Source organism: Netta rufina, assembly GCF_964035555.1.
Source record: "Netta rufina genome assembly, chromosome: 5".
Lineage (NCBI taxonomy): Eukaryota > Metazoa > Chordata > Aves > Anseriformes > Anatidae > Netta > Netta rufina.
This window is the reverse complement of record NC_140128.1, coordinates 6,721,620-6,742,336: the sequence shown is the minus strand read 5'-3', so window position 1 is coordinate 6,742,336 and position 20,717 is coordinate 6,721,620. Positions and strand designations below refer to the sequence as shown.

The following is a 20,717-nucleotide window of genomic DNA, read 5'->3' as shown; positions in this document are numbered from 1 at the left end:
TATAGGACACCGAAATCTTTGTTGTAAGTAAAATCCTCTGTTTTTTTCTATATCCCTTATGCTGCTCTCTTGATTTAGAAGAATGGACAACCAACTTGTAGGAATTGCACCTAAGTCTAGATATCAGTGGCTTGTGGAGATCCCCTGGGAACAGCTATTGGCCACACTCTCATTCTCCTCTTACTATATCAGAACCAGGAGATTTTTGAATAGGTAAATGTCAAAACCAGCCAGAGTAAATTCTGCACTGGTTTGTGGTCTGAGGAACTCACGCAGCCAACATAAGGCTAAATTAGTTGTCCTACACAATCTGAACGTACACTAGTTATAAGTTTACCCAGCATACACCCAAACTGAAGATACAAGTAACCCAAAGTAGAATTTTTCAGTCCACCCTGTGTACAAAATGCTCAGCTATCCTTGAAGATGAATTTCTGGAAAAGGTCTAAGCATTTCTGGAAAATAAGGAAGTTCATCTGGTGGTTGTTCATTCTCTAAACTGTAACATCTTCTAAACAAGCATTTTGTGGGGGACTGAATTGTTAATTCTCTCAGCTGGCAGGGATATATTTTTAGCAAGTCGAAGGAATTCACCAACGTGAAGGAATGTCTTTGGGAAAGTTTAATCCTTTTACAGAATTATTTGGGGCACGTTGTATGTGCCAGATTTCTTAAGAGATTTCCTTTATGTTGACACTTCCCATCAGCTTGTATGAGTCACATTGTGCCGTGTAGTTGGAATGACTGCCTCGCGGCTTTTTGAGGCATTAGGATACAGTGCACTTGCCTGGAAAAAGAAAGGAATAGCTGTTAAAAACCTAGAGTTGCAACAGGCTTTACATTTTGCAAAAAGAAGTTTTTTTTTTTTTTTTTTTTTTTTCTCCCCACTTAACATGTTTCCTTTCTTATTTGAGTTTTCTTAAAAAAAGAAAACGTTGTCAAGCTGGACTGTCCCGTGTATCCTGAAAATCATATGTTTCAAGAAAATCATGGGATTTTACAGTATGCTAATAGAAGGTAGTTATTCATAGGTGAAATCTTCCTGAAATGAATATTGAAAGCATTCTAGCAGCAGCCATGGCCTCCTGCCACTAGTGCAAAACGAATATGCCATAAGCATGTAGCTGAAGATTTTAAAAATATATTTGAGGAAGTTGTGTATATTGTAATGTATAAAAATAGATTTTCAAGAAGGAGCATAATGAGTTTATTATGCACTCTCAAAAATGTACAGTCTCTGACATCTGTGCATATTTTCCCTAAGTTTGCTTTGCTTTACGTTGTAGCAGGGAGGGTTGTCCCTGACAGAGTCTTTTTCTAGCGACAGGTTACATAAAATTCTCTTTGCCTGATGTGCTGCAGATTCACTGCAGTGCACCTCTTCTAGCAGTGGAAGTATTTTCTGTCTGAAAGCAGAAAAATGCCATGGGAAAATGGAACAGGATGTTGAAATCTAGTTCCCCAGCCTCAGCTTGCAGCGTGGGCTGATTTCCCTCGCTCCCGTTCGAGCTACCTCGGTGCTGTGCCAAGCATCTGACAGGCTTGGTCTCCCAGGATACCCACAGGCGCTGAAATCTATATTCATGCATGGGATCCATGCTGATCTCACCCCTGGCGCATCTAAACACCCCTGGAAGTCTGACCTCTGGAGACGAGCATCCTTCAGACAGTCGCAGCTGAGGCACCGGTCCAAAAGAATTCTTTTATTGGATTGTTTTCTTTAGCCATTAAGTTCATGTGGCAGATTTTGATAAATTGGGTTTAAAAGATCATGAATGATATAATGTACTTATGAATTAGGGCTGCTTTTTGTGCTGAACCTTGTGCCCTTACTTTTTTTTTCACCTAATAACATCTCATAGAGTTTTTTGACATCTGCTTTGTTGTTCAAAAGGTTCCACCCTTCTCAGACTCCTGCTAACCTCCTCCCACTACATTATTTAGCAGCAAGTTCCACCAACTACATGTGAAATTTGTGCTTTATAAGCAGTTCCAAATGATCCAATTCATGAATCAGGTACCTCAAGTTACCTTCAAGACACAGGAATTTTACAGATCAATAAATGGCTTTCTGTTTTTCCCAGCTGTTACCAGTCTGCCTACGTTATGCGTTGAAGTTTAATTTCCCAACCATGATAAATGGTGGTGGGTTTTTATTTATTCTTTTTAATAAGAAAAGAGATGAAATTTTCCCTTTCTTGAAGAAACTTCAAGAATTGCTGGATTGGTATTGACAACAAAGTCATAAGAGTTTTTGTTCTATCTGATTTTGCATTGCTCTATAAATAGGAGAGGGAAGTAAGAGCTCAAGATCTGCTGTTCCATACTATTGATACTTCTTTTTTTTTTTTTTTTAATTATTTTTAAATGGTTCCCCTTACGTAAAAATATCTAATATTTCTGTTATGGTTGCCTAAAATAGTTAATTCTGTATGATGATTGCTGTGATACTTCTTTGAATTGTGGTCCAATTTCTTGAAGCTAAAAACCGGTTGGAAAATAAGGCCAATAATTACATCCCTGTCTGTACAGAATGCGTAGCTTTTTGTAAATTCTTCTGTTTGATGTTCTGAGTATGGTATTTAGCTTTAGAGTATCTTCTTGTAAATGGATTATTATTGAAGATCACCTTTTAATTTTAAATAACCCCACCAGGGTTTAGTATTGTCACCTTTCCCTAAAAAGTAGATTAAGCAAACTTTATTAACATCTTTATTACTTCCAGCATATACAAAGACGATTATGAGTAGAGCAAATGCTGTAATGAAAGAGTGTAGGACCTTTGAGCTGCTGAAGAGCTTTATGCTAGGGAAGAAAAAATTTAATCTGGTTTTGGTGTAAAAGGAACAAAACAACCTAATTATAAAAGCCTAAGAGAGCGGTATGCAAAAGAATTTACTGGTGCACCTTTATTTACCAGCTGCATTAATATAATTATATCAATAAGCTTCTGTTTTAATGTTTACACAAAGGATTTTACTGATACCGTTGCAGCAGGGTTGTACCAGAAGTGCATGAACTCTGCTTCGCCTTACAGGATTTAATTTGCCTTCTTCATGTTACTCTCAGTCTTTGTATTATCTAGTAACTGTGTCTGAACAATATCCAGGTTTTTATGTTAACATGAGCATAGAATGATGTCTATTTACAATACTTACGTGCTTTGGTTGTTATGAAAGCAAATAAAATGCATCAGAAAGTGATAGGATGAATTGAAATATATTTTAAAACTTGAGTACTATTAACTCTCACCAGTCTCGTCCAAAATCTTCATGCCAACTTTTAAACTAATAATTCAAAGCCGACTTAATATTGTCCCACTATTAAGAATCCAATATTCATGTGATTTATTTTGGATATTATTTTCTTTTACTGGACAGGATCAAAGAATCTGGAGCTGTAATGGCTTCACCAAGGGGTTGTAGTATAAAACCTGATTTATTTCGGCATTGGGTCCTAATAGGTCTCCTGTGGGATCCCATTCACTGTCATTTTTACAGTCATGGGGATACAGAAGCACTATGGCTATGAACCATTCAGTTGGGACAGGATGATTTTAGAGTCTCTTTGGTTGCACTTATTATCCTAGGAGTAACTCTAGGAGTATCTAGGAGTATCCTAGGTGAGAGGTGTTGAGCACCTGCTTTGTTCACTGTCTCTGCGTTAGTTTTGGATAAATTTCTGTGTAACTGCTCTCTGGCTAGGTAGGATGTCTGAGCTGGTTTGGGACATTTTCTGCAAAAGACAGAACCTATCCTGTGACATTTTTGGTGGTGCTCCTGGCTTAGAAATTTCAGGAGAACTCTGAAACTTTAATTAAAGTATGTGTGAGTGAACAAAAGAATTTCAGTCTGTGTAGCTGTACCACGCAGCTGCTGGTAAGCAGTCCTTCATGGCGATGGTACTATTTAGGGAAACACACTCCTCCTGGTACAGTCGATAACAACGAAGAAGAAAAGAATTTCAGCATTAATTCTAATTGTTTTTAAGTGAATCCTTAACAATTTAACATGTTACAGATTGTCCCTGCTAGCTTTTGCAGCAAACAATGAAGGATATGAAAGAGTCTTTGAGTGCCTGGCTATTGTCCTTCCCTGTGTGACATAATTCCTTTAAAATGCTTGTCGTGTGTCTATACGGTAACAAGTCCTGACATTGTATGTTCTAGCTCTGTTTGAGAATGTTTTGTGTGAAGCAGCACAAATACTGCTTTGTAAAGCTTTACATATACATCCTTTTACTCCATCCAACAGACTGAGCCCGAAATTATAGAAGAAACAAACGTTGACCGTGTCAATGAGCCTCGGAGCTACACCAGGTCCCGTCAGGCCAAAGGCCATTCAGAGACCTCAACTTTAAGTTCTCAGCCCTCCATTGATGAGGTTCGACAGCAGATGCATATGCTCTTGGAAGAGGCTTTCAGCCTGGCCTCTGCGGGCCACGGAGGACAGAGCAGGCAGGAGGCCTACAGCTCAGCACCACACTTGCCCTACTCAGAGGTGGTGACCAGCGCTCCTGGTACCATGACCCGACCTAGAGGGGGTGTGCAGTGGGTCCCCACATACAGACCAGAAATGTATCAGTACAGTCTGCCAAGACCAGTAAGTGAAACTTCTCTTTAGTATGCTGTAATATCATAAAGATAGCTCTACTCTGAGACGTATTTTTTTTAAAGATGGAGTCTCATCTACATGCTTAAAAACCAGGTGTAAAGCCATGCTTACGGTAAATAAGTTTGGGTAGTGGGGTGTATGTATGTATCCTCACACATACACATCTCCTGCATGAAGACTTGCTGCTCTATTTTAGCAGCAAGGTTGTCTTGTCCAAGTTCTGCTTGAAAGAACAGGCTGCACTAAGCTCCAGACTGTTCAGTAGATCAAGAACTGATTTGCATGTCTCCTCGTGTTCGCTGAATGCATATTTGGAATCGATCTGGTTTTGTAAAGCGTATATATACGTAGCTGGGAATAAAACATTCAACACTTCTGCACAAGTTCCACCACTGAGGAGCACCATACCAAGACAGGGAACTCACTGTAGTAGTCTGAGTGACCTGAAACATGGGCTGATACTGAGAGTCCCACAGTTACAGCTCTTGGCGTGGGACTCACGAGATGGTTCAGGCCCTGAGGGTTTCTTGGTTGCCCTTCCGTAAGTCACTTCTTATGCTTCACTTTCTAACCTCAAATTGCAGCTAACATTTCCTTATCATACAGAAGAAATAACGGCATTAAGAATTGATGTCTATGGATGTGATTTGGTGGTGATTTGTAGGTATCTAGACAGTAATAGCAGTAGTGCTGTGGGTATCCTTGGCAGGTCGAGCTACCCTTGAATTCACAGATCCTGTATTCTGAAACTCAACATAATCTTTTTTTTTCACATGTGTCAGGTACAAATCTAAACCAAGGATGATTGCTTTCAGATGAGAAATGGCCCATTTGTCAATATCAGTGTGAAAAAAAAAGCCTTATTAAATTTAAGTTGTTCACTTTAAGGCTGTTTTTTTTTTTTTTGTTAGAAATACATTTGTTGTTTTGAACGAATGTATTTCAAAATTAGTCCCTAACTGGCTAGAATAAGAGAATAATGCAGAAAAGTGTCCTCAGTTTAAATCAACTATTACTAAGAGCTCTTTCCATGACAATAAAAAATACATTAAGGGTTGCTGCTTCTGACCTATTCTAAGCATAAGTGAAAGCCAATGGCACTGCCATCCGAGGTTCATGCTGGTACTGTCTAAATCATGCTAAAGGATATTTTTGGCTCTTTGAAATTGGTCTGAAGAACTTCATATATGGCTTCTAATCATATTTCATGGTTCAAATTTGATTAGGAGCTTAAGAGGCAGCTAATAGCTAGTCAAATTACTTTGACACTGGAGAAGGTCCTTTTAAAAGGAACTGAAAAACCTTGTATGGTGACAGATTTAAGAAAATGTATTAGCCACCCTTTTTTGGTGAATGCTTCACTATTTTGTTTTCAAGACTCATTACTCAATCGTCTGCATGTTTTAGGACCTGTAAGCATTTGGTTTTCTTTCTGGGGTTTTCAAGATAGCGCTAAAGAATTCCCCAAAGAGACTTATATTTTAATTGATTGCCATGGGCTAGGATAGTCACAGGCTACCAGAGCTTGGATAAGGGCTTTAATTCATAGTTTTCTGCCGATCAGTTTCCCAAATATAAGCTGACTTTAACTAATCTGTTTACCCATTTGTGCTCAAGTGGGGAGGGAGGGAGGATTGCAGTTGGAAAACAAAACAAAACAAAACAAGAGTTGAGATGTGTGTGCAGAGTGACCTGTGTGCTGGAAAAATGTGCAAGAATTGCTGCTCTTGACATCTTAGCACCTTAGCAGCTGTGTCCAGCTCAGGGAGCTGAGGAGCTGCTGGCAGGCTTCAGGGTGAGATGTACGTGAGCACCAGGATGCTTGTTACACAGGGGAGGACGTTTACCCTACAAACAAGGCATTATTTATTTTTGCCTTTTTAAAATTTCAGTTATTAGCTGCAATTAGAAGTCAACATTAATAATGCTATTATCATTTGAAATTTGGATTTAAGAGGATTTTGCTGCTTAGATGGAACAAACGCAGACATTGGCTTTACTTAGAGGTCTCTGGATACAATATATGTATAAAGATCTCCAGCCCAGCAGTGTCTTGTAAGATCTGGGCCTTCACAGTCCATGCATTGGACTCCAAACTTTTACAATATCCCACAAATTTCTAGTAATTTGACTGCACCCTTCTCAGAGCCATCACTTGCAAAGACATTTCATAGGAGATACAAGTGCTGGATAAAATTTGTAACGTAGACATTCTCTACCTTTCTAATGGAGAAATAATAAATAGGTTGAGGCAAAACAACAAAAATCTGCATGATAATCTCCATCTCAGTGTTTCCCTCTGTTCTTGAGTATTTGTCAGATGCTTGCAGAACCGTTCTTCAGGGCTGGGTTTCTTCAGGTCTCTTCCAAATCAGGGCTCTTTGATTTTTTTGGAGTGAACCTCCTGGTTAGTCCCACCGCCAGGGAGCTGTGTACGTCTCTTGAGCTTTCTTCTTTTTCCATGTTTGTTTTTCTTTTGAGACCTTCTGTGTTTTTTGTTCATTTTTGTTTTTACGTGCCAGCATTACAGCGCCTGTGTGGGAATGCCTCTCTGTCAGCTGCTCCTGGGTAACCTGTGAGAACAGAGCTCCTTCATCTGGGGCTCTCTCCTTCTCCTGGCAGAGAAAAGCCAGTAAAATGCAAACTTGCAGCATTGTGCCGGAGCCTCTGAAAATGGGATGAGCAATATTTGGCTGGGTGCTTGTCATCCAGCTGCTATACTGGAGGCTGGAGGACAGGAGGTAGAGAATAGAGAAGTACAACAGGAGCCAGAGTACCAGCACTGGACCTTGGCAGGTCGTGTTACTGCTTTGGAAATCCCTGTAGCTGAGTTGAGCAGAGTGCTCCAGCCTGGGAAAAAAAGCCTCTTTATTACAGGGCTGGGCCAGTTCCCAGCTCTCTTTGTTAGTGCTCCGGAAAGAGAAGTAAGAGTAACACGATTTGATCCCAAGGGGAGAACTGGCATTGCATAGCAGGCACAGGTGGACATGGACAGACTCACAGCCGGCATGGCTGGTGAGGAATCTGAGTCCTTGCAGCTTCTCTGCGTTTAACAGAGGTCAAGTGAGTGTTTAATCAAAGTTCAACTAATTCTAGTAACAGGTAATAAACTAAATACAAAGCTAGCAGCAAAACAAAACCAAATCCAGCTGAAATCAATGTATGCGATTTTCCTGGATTGCAAATGAATAACCAAATTATTTAAATCACCCAGTGAGTAAACAAAAACACTACCCTTTTAATTCCTACGATGAGATTTAAGCAGATGGGCGTTTAATTAGAAGGCAGCATTGAATAATTTAGCCCGAGACAAAGAAATCTGTAAATTGGAGGTGGTAAAAAGGCTTTGATAGCGCAGCCAGTGAGATGTACCATTAAAGTGAACTGCAGTGTTTCTCCTTCAGCCTTTGGTTGTTGTGTGCTGATTAAACTCCTCCTGTCTGCATCCCGACAGGCGATGCCTTAGACTTCTGGTTTTTGTACAAGACACCAATCGAAACTGGTGCAGGTGGCTCCTTTTGGCTGGACTTTATCTTCTGCAAGGTCACGCTGTGTGTCCTGGGCCCAGAGGCTTTCCCAAAGTTCCCCGCTAAACAGCAGTTCCTAATTTTAAATCTTCACTGGTTTGCTTTTTAAGAATTTGGTGTTTTAGCCAAAACAGGCTCCCTCACTGATATTTCTCCCTGAAAGGGTGGTGCGAGGTCTGCAGTCTGGCGCTTGTGCAGTCTGTCCTCAGTCTGAAATGCGATGACCATTGCCGGTGTCATTATAGCCTCTTATTGCACAGCTCCTCAGTTTTAAACAAAATTGCTTTTGGGATCCTTTCAGAGCGCTTCTCTATGTGAATTTTATTTTATTTATCCATATATTTGTGAACAGAAAAAAGTGATGGAGGATTGGCTGCTGTTCCCCAGAGTGGACGGCACCTTGGGGAGGTGTAGCAGAGCTTTTAATAGGATTTTTCCCTTTAACAGGATTCCCTCTGCCCAGCCATTAGCAAAATGGTGCCACTCGTTCAAAATCTTTCATTTCCTATGTAAGCAGCAAAATAAATGCTTGGATTTTCTACTTCACTTTTTTCCCCAAAATTTTCAGGGCAAGTCGCAGGAAGTTTGTGAATCATTCTTCTCGATTCCTTAAAATGCCTCCTTTGATGTCCACATTTCAAAGCTGTGCATTAATACACAAGTGAAACCCCAAGTCTGCAGCTCTCCTCCAACCCTGTCATCCTCAGTAGTATCTGCGGTCACCGACGACTCTGAAACATATCCTGTACCTTTAAAACAGGGGAAAAAATAATTTCATACTCAGTACTAACGCATGCTGAGAGCAAGGTGTGGGATGAAAGGATTATGGAGGCAGAAGGAGGCGTTCAGTTCAGTCTGGGAGAGCATCGCCAGCTTTCTGGATGCAGAAGAGGTATTGCAGACCATTTCAAGTCCAGCGCTAGTAGGAGAAATATAAATGAGGTTTCCTTTGATGCAACAGCATTTTTTTCCCCTATACAGTTCTTTCATTAAAAATCAGTAGTTCCCACGCCTGGCTAGGAAATGTACCACTGCATTTTCATATTTTTTCCACCTAAAGAAATAAATAGTTTAAATATCAGCGTAACACGCTGCAAATAAATATTGAGAGACATCATAGGTGGCATGAAAGGGGAAAATGATTTTCAAAGACTTGCCTTTGAGGGACCTTACTCTGCTTTAAAAGAGGTGGAGGTGAGAGGTGGGAGAAAGATGCTTGGGCTGTGTTGCTTTTCCCTTAGATACGTTGACATCAAAAGTCAGCATTGGATGCGTTATCTTCCCTGTGTGCAAACCCAGTTTTGCAGCTAGTTGCGAAAAAAAGACAATGGAGCGCTGTCTGAAAGTGTGATTTGTAAAGATGATTACTTTAGATAGTGGTTTTGGGTATTTAGTGTGGGATTTATATTGCCAAATTCAAAGCTAAATGTAGGTGTTAAGTCTGAGCTAATCATGTAAATCCTGTAGGCTCTTTCAACAGGCAGGAGATGGAGAGTGACTCATCCCCTCTTACCACGTTTTTAGCTTTCTCTGCTGTTTGCCGAGGGAGATACTCTGGGTAAAGCAGATGCCTCTCTTTTCGAGGGTCAAAGCCCCAGTGCTGGACTTCAGACTCCAGTTTGAGCCCGAATGCATGGATCTTGATCCTGCAGAGCCTCCCCAGAATTAGTCATTTGCTATCACTCTGATCTTATCTTTAAACCTGGGCATTCGTCTGAAGTGTTGTCAATAAAAACACAAAGAGCAATAAATAAAGCACAATGGGTAGGAGAGAAGTGTCAGTGAAATGGTAGAGAGATTGAAATCATCCCTCTGTCTTTAAGCCTAATTTTGCCAAGTTATAACCTCTAATCTATAGCATTCCTGAGAATTTAGAAGAGACCCTAAAGGTCATCTGTTGTGTGCCACAGCTTTCATGCACATGGTTACTTGACCTTCACGTGTATTAGTGATGAAATCCAGAACAGCTACGAGCGAAATGCTGGGTTTTATGAGTTAGTGGGCTGATTGTGTGCTCCTCCGAGTTACTCTTCTTTTTCAACATAATTTGAATTATGTTTGCTTTAGAAAGTTACAGAGCTTGGGGTTTTTGTGAAGAGTTTTCTTTTCATCTCTTCAAGGCTGGAAAAAAATGTTGAAATATTCATTGCTCACGGGCAGTTTCATTTCACCAGATGCTGCTCTGAGGATGCTTTCTGAATCTTTTGCTTTTGGAGGAATTGAAAATACTGAGATTTTTTACCTGTGGGTCCAAAGCAGCTGTCGAGTCTCACATAATTGTAACAGATCTGCTTTGCCAGCAAGGTTACAAGTGTCACAGAGACAGCGTTTAATACATTTTTGCTTTAATTAGACTTTGTTTTGCCTCTGTGAACACATTTGTTCATGTTTTCTTCAACGTCCTAAAATCACCCAAGCATTGTAAGTTCTATAATGAATTGGTATTTCTAGTGGTGCAACAAAATATTAGCTTCCTGTGGGCCAGCATGCAAAGCAGGTATTTGATTTCTGAGGTTAGTTTCCTTTTTAATTTGCATGGTATCTCTTCTTGCCTCAGAAGATCTTTCTCTCTCTTTTACAGGCTTACAGATTTTCTCAGCTTCCTGAGATGGTAATGGGATCTCCTCCTCCTCCTGTCCCTCCCAGAACCGGTCCTGTGGCTGTTGCCTCTCTCAGGAGGTATTTACCTTTCGGTTTATTTCAGGTGTAAACTCTAAACCCCACTGTTTTCAAAGGAACTGAGCCAAACCCTGAAGTGGCACTTAGGAGCCGTCTAGTTAATAAACACCCATGAAATGAGAAACATACTATTTTTATTTTCTTTTTAATGTCAAGGGGAAAGAAATAACAATGAATTTTCTCTTCCGCTAGCTAATCAGTTTCAACATAATTAGGACAGCTCGGCTCTGATTTCTTTTAAAACACTCATTGCCTCAACTCACACAATGCGTAATGGCATATCATATAGCCAATGTAGGGTAGATAATTCACACCATCACTTTCCCTGCTTTTCTCTATTCTAAGGACTTGCAACATGATCCAGATGAGTTATCAGAACCCTGGGTCCAGAGATTTGTGCCTGGCTTTCAGGTATCTCACACCTGTGTTTCCAAAGCGAAATATTTGTGACAACCTGATTGCCTTAGCTCAAAGTATACATTTTGGCATATCCTCACGGTTAGGCACTCGATAAAATGCATTTCAAGGAATTTTCGCACTTCTGTGGTGGATGAGCTCATTTAACCTTCAATATTGTGCTGTTGTGCACTGCCTGATGCCAACTGCAATCTGAAGGCACCACAGGCCCGCTGAGAATTGCTGTGGAGCACTGAGACCAAAGGAAACTTTTTCTTTCTGAATATCTGCTAATGATATTCTAATTGCATCCCAATATTCAGGATATGGATACAGTTTTCTGACACACTCTCATTTATCCATTCCATTTTAGCTCTAAAGCAACGGGGACACATCTTTTCAGTGGCTGTTAGTACTTCTCACATGCAGTTTGCGCTACTTAGCATAGTAGTCACCTGCCGTATGATACCTTGTCATATGCACTGTAGTAATATGCTGCTGTCTATGGTTGTCTATTGTGTTAATTAGCTACAGTAAAGCTTTTTGTTTGTTTGTTTGTGTTGCATGTCACAGGCATTTGCTTGATGCAGTAAGCAAAGGCTCTATGCAACTGTAATTACACACCTCACCTAAGTAGCACCAGGTTAAAGAAATGCTCAGACATTTTCCAAACTTCTGTCCTGCCAGAACATAATCAGATAACTTATCCGTAGCAGGCTTGTCATGCTGTATCTGATAGGCATGTATGTATGGCTACAAGTCTCATCTATTAATCAGGATATCAAAAGGTTTTTTTCTTTTTTTCTCTCTTTTAATGCACAGGTCTACATCAGATATTGGCAGCAAAGTGAGAATACCTGAGTCCAGTGGGGTGGATCCGGCCCAGCATCACGATCAGGCATCTTTTGCACCTGGTTCAAGAGCTCCGATGTCTGTTGGCCCACTTGATCAATCAGCTTTTCACTCAGGTGAAAAAATAGGCCTGCAGACCCAACTTGCATCTTTGAGAACCACACAACTTGTTTTGCATCCAAATGAGTATATGGGATATAGCAAATAGAGATGATTATTTGGAGAAAGAAGGTATTAGGTATTTTATAGGGTACAACTGAAGGGGATATACAAAAGATTATCCCTTTGTAAATGCAGAAGCAGCTGCATTATAAATACTACCCGTCTTGCAGAAGCACCAGGAAATGGTGCTTCTGAAGGTAAGACCCTGCAGCAATGTACCAGATAGTCTTTGTTCCACTATGGCATTCTGCTGGCTCACTGATCAATTAAAGGTCCAGTAAAAAAGTTCATTTGTACCACAAAATCCAGTGGAAATTTAAGGGGGGATTTTCTAGCTGGTATAGAGGGCATTGGTTGGCAAGAGCAGAACTTGCAGTGTTTGATGGGGCTCAGCAGCAAGAGGCAGCTCTAAACCTTTACAGCTTTGCATGAAGAAAAGCTGTTACCAGCAAATATGGTGATCTAGGTTAAAATAAGGTGTGAACAGTAAGAAATGCAGCTGTTTTTCTATTAAACATTGAGCTCCCTTCATCAAACTAAAAGATACTCTTGGCTGATATTGCTTGAAATCGCTGGATTCTTTCCATTCTTTTGATCCTCAGTAGCAGTTTGCATCAGCTGCCTTTTCTCTTCCTCTTGAGGTCAACTATAACACAGTGGTTGTATCCACATTAGCAGAGGAGCAGACCAACAGGAGCAGCTCTGTAAAGCAGATCAGCTTATAAATGAGGGCCTGGCATCCATGCTGTATGCATTGCTGAATTTCTGCCTTTTCCGTACGCACACTTGGCATAGCTCTCAAGCGACCCATGGACTGAATGCTCATTAGAGCATTTGTTCCAGTTTGTTTTCGTCTGAAAGAGGTCCAGTTTGTGTGCTTTGAGAATGCTTCAGAGCTAACCAAAGCACCGAGACTGGGAACAGTTGGGAGATCACCTTCAAAAGCTGTAAGTAGTAGAGTTGTGTAGAAGAAGGCTTGATGGCATTGAGCACAGCTTGGTTTGTAAGGAAGGGGAGGAAAAGCAAATGGATGTAAAGAAAAATGTGTGTGACTGATGTTTTTCAGCCTGACTGGGGGATGTCTTTTATGACTCCTTATTTCCTCCTGAGAAACTTAACCCCTCGCTGTGGTGACGGGAGTGGACTAGTGAGGAGGGGTAAAATCGAGGAGTTGTGTCCCCATCCATGCAAAGCAGAAGGCAGCAGTGCTTTTGCCTGGTCAAAGGTTATACGTTAGCTAGTCTGCCCTCCTTTTTTTGGAGAAGATGGCTTGTGCTCACTTGCAGAACTTGTATTGGGTCAAGGTATCTCCGTTTTAGAAGTCTCATGTGTTCCTGATATGAATTTGGTAAGAATTTTGGTTTTGAATTAATTGATGTAATCAGAAGATTAATCTGATACTTTGTTTTGATGGTCTCTGCATAACACTTGGCTGGGAAAATACTGGAAATAGCTTCTCATTGGCAAAATGTGTTTTTTTGATGAGCTATAGAAAAAGACTTGAAAGATTAAAAAAATTGTACATTGTCATTTCGGTTTGGTAATTGGCAGGTTTGTTAGACATTGCTCAGTTAATCTGCAAGAAGAATTTCTTTCTTATCTTAGTTAGAAGTAATAGAAAGTTATCTGCATTGTATTCAGCAATTTTCTACTGAGAATAATACTGTGGATATGCAAATCTGTTGTCAATTAATTAAATACAGTAGATCTGAAGGATCCATTCTACTCTGGCTTTTCTCACTGTACCTTCTGCAGCGTTAGTCTAAAAAGAGCAGCTGCTCTCCCTTTCATTTTGAAGCAACTCAAGCTATAAAACATGCCACATAGCCAAGAACTCCTCCGTCAGGACTGCAGTAACACGTTCTGTGTGATATATACCTTTTTATAACTTCCAGTGACGCGGAGGTTTTCTTGCTGTACGTAACAAGTAAGTATGCTATGCTGCCACGGAAGAGTGACTGGATTTCATCAGAGACAAAAAGACCCCTGTGTGCGTTGTGCAACGTGCCAGAATTGTTCTGGGGGGTAGTTGGAGGAAACATTCATATGTGATAGGTCCTGTAAATGGCTGTGATGCAGGGGAAGATGGAGAGAGTTGTAAGAAACCTGCGACTATAGCAAGCAAGGATTCCTAATGTTCTGATTGGAAAATAAGTTTTTATTGCTTCAACAGATGAAAAAACACTGCTGCAGGTGTCGATTTGGCATGAAATGACCTGATTTGCTCTCGTGTAGCCCATCGACATTAACTCTAAGACAATGATTTTGCAGTAAGAATTGGGATAACGTATTATCTCAGCTACTTGAGCGTTCGCTTTGAATAGCAGTTCATTTTGCTCTGGTTAAATTAAAAGAGCTTCTTGGTGTAGAAGCTTTGTGTCATCTATAGGAGCAGCACTTTCTTTTCTGTACGTCTCTGAAGAATACTTCCAGCCTTGCTAAGTCATTGAAAATAGCAATCCTTGTGCTGTCTATGACCAGGTGGGAACAAAGATTGCCCACGCCTCTTTTCTTAGCCCACCTCCTTCTAAACCGAGGGAGCAGTGGAGTAGTTGGGATAGAGGTCTTGTGGGATACCCTGTGGCTACCTGCTGTTCAGGCGTACATCGTAGATCCCACTGGTCCAGAACAAATCCACTCTGACTACTTCTCTGAGGCAAAGTGACTCCAGCAGCATCCTGACACGGTGCTTTTCACCTACAACCTGACGTCAAAATGAAAGGCAGGGCTTAGTCCCAAACAGTGGAAAACACTGGGGAAGTGTAAAGTGCAAGATAAATATTTTTAGTCCATTATTTTTAGATGACATTTCACTTTTCTTTCTTTCTTTTTTTTTTTTTTTTTTTTTTAAGTCATTTTTGAAACAGATGCCATGTGGTTCTGCCCTGTGCTACAAAGTATTTTTTTCTCCTCTTTACAAGCCCTGCTTGCATTCATAGCTGTTTGACTCTGGGCTGCATTGGGAGGTCGCTGAGAACCTAGAGATCTCTGGTTTTGTGGGGACATATTATAATTGAGTGTTCAAAACATCCTGTCCACATGCTTTGTTTGCTCCATGATAAAGCTGGTGGAGAACTCTCTCCTCCAAGGATTTAGGAACGAGGTTTTTAGGGCTTTAGCTTAGCAGTGGTACAGATGCTGGTGTTTGTCTCCCTGTGTAAGTAGACACTAGAGGAAGGAAGTCTTACTGGACAAGCAAACCGTACTTTAAACTTTGTAAATACTGTGGCTAGGCTGAGTAATTGCAGAAAGAACCACACTGGCCTGTGTGTCTCCATGAGGACTAAACCATACCTGAAGGAGCAGGTAGAACCATATCCAGAGACTTGGCTGAACCTTGTGTTAGGAAAGCTGTTTTCTCCAACCTAGCCTTGAGTATGAGAGTGGAATTCTGACAAAAGGCTTCCTGGACATCCCCACACATGTATCTTGATCAAGACAAGGTAAAAACAGATCTCGTGTCACCAGGTTTCCTTGGAAATACTTAGTTAAGTTGTAGCTGCATAATTCATGGCAGCCACAGGCTGTAGCTGGGTAATGAATTGAGCAGGCAGAGCCTTGGTATTTTTCATGGAAGTATTGAAGTTTTATGGTGGGGTTGTTGAGATTACAGCCTTGTAAATGTATCATTCACTCGGTTTCATAGGTTTTATGTCTAGAGACATTAAGATAGTTTTACTGTGTAAACTGAATGCTCTGTAGCCTGCCGTTGAAAAGAAAGGTGTAGGACTTTGAAACCCATGGCAACCACAGCTTCAAAATTGAAAACAAGAAAACAAATGTAAGAGGAAAAAAACAACTTTTTTTTCAAAGTTTTGATGGGGATCAGCCATTTCAAGGATTAAGTCCTAAGGAGTAAGTCCTCGTATCTTTATCTAAGGGCTGTGCATGATTACATAGACAACTACAAATCTCATCTTCTCCAGTTTTTCCCAGCATTATGGAGATATTCTAGTCAGATATTGAGAGCCTTACGTCCAACCAAAGGTCAACGGAGATGTCATTCTCACCAAAGGAAAAAAAAAAAAAGAAAAAAAAAAAGGACACAATTACTTCATAAGTAATATCTCCTAATTTATAACTGAAAATACTGCCTATTAATTTTTATCTAATCTCTCATTTTCTCTCTCTCTCTCTCTCTCTCTCTCTCTTTTAATAGGAAATACAGTACCAGCAGTGTTTGCCATACCAGCAGCAAACCGACCTGGCTTCACAGGCTATTTTATCCCAACGCCACCCACCGCATACAGGAATCAAGCCTGGCTGCCCTATGCTGGAGAGAACGAACTACCGGGACAGTGGGCAGACTCAGTAAGTACCCTTCTTTCTCTAACTACAATACATTTTCTGTGATTTGCACAAGAGAGGATTTAAGTGATATTTAGCAATCAGCAAAAGATCTGAGAAGGGTAATTCTTCCTGAATGGGAACAATCTCTAGCAATGAAAATCTGTGAGAGAGAGTGGGAATATTTAGTCATCCATCCCACAAACTGTAAGCATTGTTCACTAGGCTAGAGGCTGGCACCCGCTCAAATTTGGTGTGTCAGATACTCAAGACTGAGCTTAAAGATTTGGATAGGGAGCAGGTGATGCTGCCTCTCAAAGTGGCTTCCTGCTGTTTGGGAGCTGGGGAGCACCTTTACATCTTGGAGGCTTCTCTCAAGATAGCCCAGCTCCTAGCTCCCAGGCCTGCCGCAACCCTGCTGCACAGCATTTTAAGTCCTCCTGAAGGGTCTGACAGATCTTAAACTAAATAATTAATTGCACAATTCTACTCTGAGACAGATCTAATTTTTAGTCTGAAGTGTACCTACATTTCAAAGAAATAAAACTGAGATCCTAAAATGAATTGTGGTAGTTCGTCATGTTTGAAACAATTTCTAACATTTAGGGCTTTTTTTCGACACTTACCTTTAATGCTATTAAAGAAATAAAAGCAAAAGATTGATTTTGCTGCCTGAGCTCACATCTGGTGTTTATGCAGAACCAATTCAACCCAGTGAACTGAGAGATGGATTCTATTTCTTTGTGTAGATCATCAACAGAATATTTTACTGAACTGCTCTCTAATAGTTGCCTCTGAGCAACTAAGCAAGAGAGATTAAGGGCATATAAATGTTCTGGGGACAGCTATTTGTTGCCAAATCTTTATTACTGCTTTTGATGTCTGAGAGGAAAAGAATTCACTTTGTCTCTCAGCTACAAGTCTGAATTTGCAGGCTGAACTGTCAAGAAAGAAGGAATACGTTCATGTGTAAGCTGAGCACATCTGCTGATGTGCCCCTGACACCTGGAGGCTTGTGAAGTCGTACAGATTCCCTTCCAGATCAGAACTGCCATTTAAAACAAATAAAACCTTCCATGGAAACCATGAAAAAATGTTATTTTTCTAATTTTTATTTGTAACCCTATGTACACTTTAAATTCAGGAGGACCATTGTGTCTGAGCAATCATTTAGAGTTTTTTCTTCAGAAAGAAAACAGAGCCAGGAACAGTATTTTAATTGACTTTTGTTCTTTTCCCTTTTGCATCCCTACTTCTTGGCTGCATTAAATAAGAGTCAGGTATCACTTGTCAAAAGTGAAGACTAAAAACAAACCAGAAAAAAATGGAAATCAATGTTCCAACCCCCAGTTCCTTCCTTTGGAAGGAGAAGAATGTAGCCCTCTTCTTCCCTTGTCTTAAGGGAAAGAGGTGAGAAAAGCAGTTAGTGCCAGGGAACTGTTCCTTTCTGCTGTGTACAGAAAGGGACAGAGAGGGAAGTGAGAAGCTGGCTGGAAAATAACTGACAATATAGAATTCAAAGGAAATGAATATTTCTTTCAACTTCACTTACGTGTTACAGAGCTTTAAACCAGATCATGTTACAGAGGCTTTTTCACCCTTCTGTGATTTAGCAGAAGAGAAAAAAATGTAGAAACAAAACATTTCTGTTTTTTAAGTAGGAATAGAGACTTAAAAATGAGATACTCATCATGCGTTTCCACTAATGGGACTGTAAATAAGACACCAGGTAGGCATATGAAATAGGAGATTTGGCAACCAAGAGTTGTCTTGGAAGCTTAATTTACCTAAATTAACCTTTTCTCAATTATAAGTTAAGTACTGACACACTGAGCTTCGTGGGAGAAGAGAAATGCATTTATTTTCCAAATTGCTAGACACTGCTCAGTGAAAGTAGAAACCTGGTGGCCTCTAGTGGTGTGTTCAAGTTGTATTACTAAAATGTTCGTCTGTTGAATAATCTATTGTCAACTAAACAGAGGCGACTGCATTTCATGATCAGTTTTGTGTTGCACCTGTTTCCCATGTGTGTGCCATCACGTCATATTGAATACGTATGACGTTCTGTGCATCTCTTGGTGGATATCCAAGATCCTGCAGAGCATGAGTAAGTCCTAGTAGTCAGATTTCATAGGTTTTTAGATGCCTGAATTGTTGAGATTTTCAAAAGCACCTAGGGGATTGTAAAAGTCTCATGGGACCAGACCCAAAGTGGGATTTAAATAAAATTCCAAAGTTGTCATTCTGAAGTTCATGCTGTGGTCCCATAATCCCTGCGGGGTATTTAAAATCGGCAGAGGATCACATCTTGCCATTTGAGTCTGTTTGCAGACACCTGCAATTCTGAAATTCTGCTTCTGGCAAATCCACCAAAGCCGAAGCCTTGGTGGGTCAGGTACCTTACACATCAGCCTGACAGAAATCCAGAAGTTAGGTGAGACACCTGGCTGCCTGCCTGTATTATATATACTTATATAAGACTTCAGTGTATTTAGAAAGCTAAAAACATGTATTCTTCCTACTTTGAGCAATATAAATTACAAAGTTAACTTTTTAGTGTTTAAACATTGTGGTAGCTTATTGGTTACCTTACAGTAAGTGTGGTATTCTGAGCCATCCTCTTCATAAAAAGCATAACTTGAATTTCCCTTTCTTTTTGTTGGAATGGATTACAACGACCAGTTGGTACCAGTGAGGTTTTCTCAAGGAGAAATTGTCTTGTCCTAGTGATGTGTTGTGGGTTGCCTTTTGAAACAGCACAAAGCCTTTGAAACTATTTCCTAGACTTTGCAAGACATAAATACTATTTTATCTGTCATATAAAAGACAAAACAAAACCAAAGCTTCTGAGAAGGTTAGTATGAACGTAAAGACTGGTATCACAGTTCATGGATTTTGGACAGAAATTTAATAGTCACAGGGACACTAAAACTAAACAGCTTAAGTTATCGCTGCAAACCAGCAAAGTCTTCTCTCCAATGTTGTCAGCGTCCTGAAATACATGTACAGTAGTGGCTATTTGAAAGAAAAATACTTAGGAGAAATAGTAATCAGAGGGGACACTTTCAGAAAAGCTGCCTCCTCAGCCTTTTTGCAGGCATGATAAAACTGCACGTGCAGTGTCCTAGTATACTGCAAAGTATTTTTGTATTTTTGCTGCCACAGTTCAGGGAGTTGAATTTATTGATGTACATTCGTAAATGGCACATGCAAAGATACACATTTGTCAACTGACACTTCGGAACGTGAAGCTTACGTTCTTGTCATAGGTTCGTATCTTTTGCATCTTACTCTGCCCCACGGAGGTTTGTGTTACCCTGACGGGTGGCGCTAAGGGTCAGTTGTCCTGTATAATTCTGTGTAATTGCGATGCTCTACAGGTTCCACTGCCTGGCTACATCGAAGCTTACCCAAGGCCCCGCTACCAACACAATTCTCCTTCACGACTGCCTCGCCAATACAGCCAGCAGGCGAGCATGCATCCCAGCCTGGAACAAGCTCCTTTGCCGTCTGCCACAGCTTCTCAGCAGAGCCTGACAGAAAACGACCTGTCCGATGCCCCTCTCACCAACATTTCTACAGCTGCCCTTGTAAAGGCAATAAGAGAAGAGGTTGCTAAACTGGCAAAGAAGCAAACAGATATGTTTGAGTTCCAGGTCTAACATCTTTTGTGCACAGTAGTTGTATCATATAATTTGGAGTAGCCAAGGAAGTGATCCCTTTAATTTTCACTTACAAACTTGCTGTGAATTGTGCCAAAGTGATGGCATTTTTCTCCATGTGAAAAGTCAACACTATGAAGTCACTTACCGTAGAGCAACAAGACTCTGCAGATATGCATTCTGCTTGCCAGCTAAGGAAATGCTGCCAGGTAACTGTTCAATTCAGATACTATAGACCATATGCAATTGTTAGTCACTTAGCACTTGTACTATGACCCATCGTCACTAGAGATGCTGCTGAACATGTCTGTGACACAGTGTTTCATTTGCAGGCCCAAAGGTAGAGCTGCTGAAAATAACTCCTGCATGTCAAAACTTTATTTCTTTGGTTAAAGAAGAAAACACAGTATTACAGAGAAAGCTGAAGGCTGTGGTAGGTATGGTGGTTGGTGGCCATGTTAATTGCTGCGGGACATTGTACAAGGAACGTTGATTTCAACAACATGGACTCGTTCAGTGTTTTCTTTCTAGAGGCTGTA

The 20,717-nt window shown here is 40.5% G+C and overlaps 1 protein-coding gene across 1 annotated transcript in view; it reads left to right on the top strand.

The window, feature by feature from the left end:
• KIAA1549L (KIAA1549 like) overlaps window positions 1-20,216 on the top strand; it is a gene marked incomplete at its 5' end in the record, with an annotated part of 98,940 nt that extends 78,724 nt beyond the window's left edge. Inside the window, 5 exons of the mRNA XM_084287246.1 lie at window positions 4,254-4,601; window positions 10,722-10,819; window positions 12,038-12,183; window positions 16,389-16,540; window positions 19,897-20,216. Of these exons, the coding sequence (XP_084143372.1) occupies window positions 4,254-4,601; window positions 10,722-10,819; window positions 12,038-12,183; window positions 16,389-16,540; window positions 19,897-20,178 (1,026 nt within the window). The 3' untranslated portion in view covers window positions 20,179-20,216. The remainder of the gene's footprint in view (window positions 1-4,253; window positions 4,602-10,721; window positions 10,820-12,037; window positions 12,184-16,388; window positions 16,541-19,896) is intronic.
• Window positions 20,217-20,717: the final 501 nt, after the last annotated feature.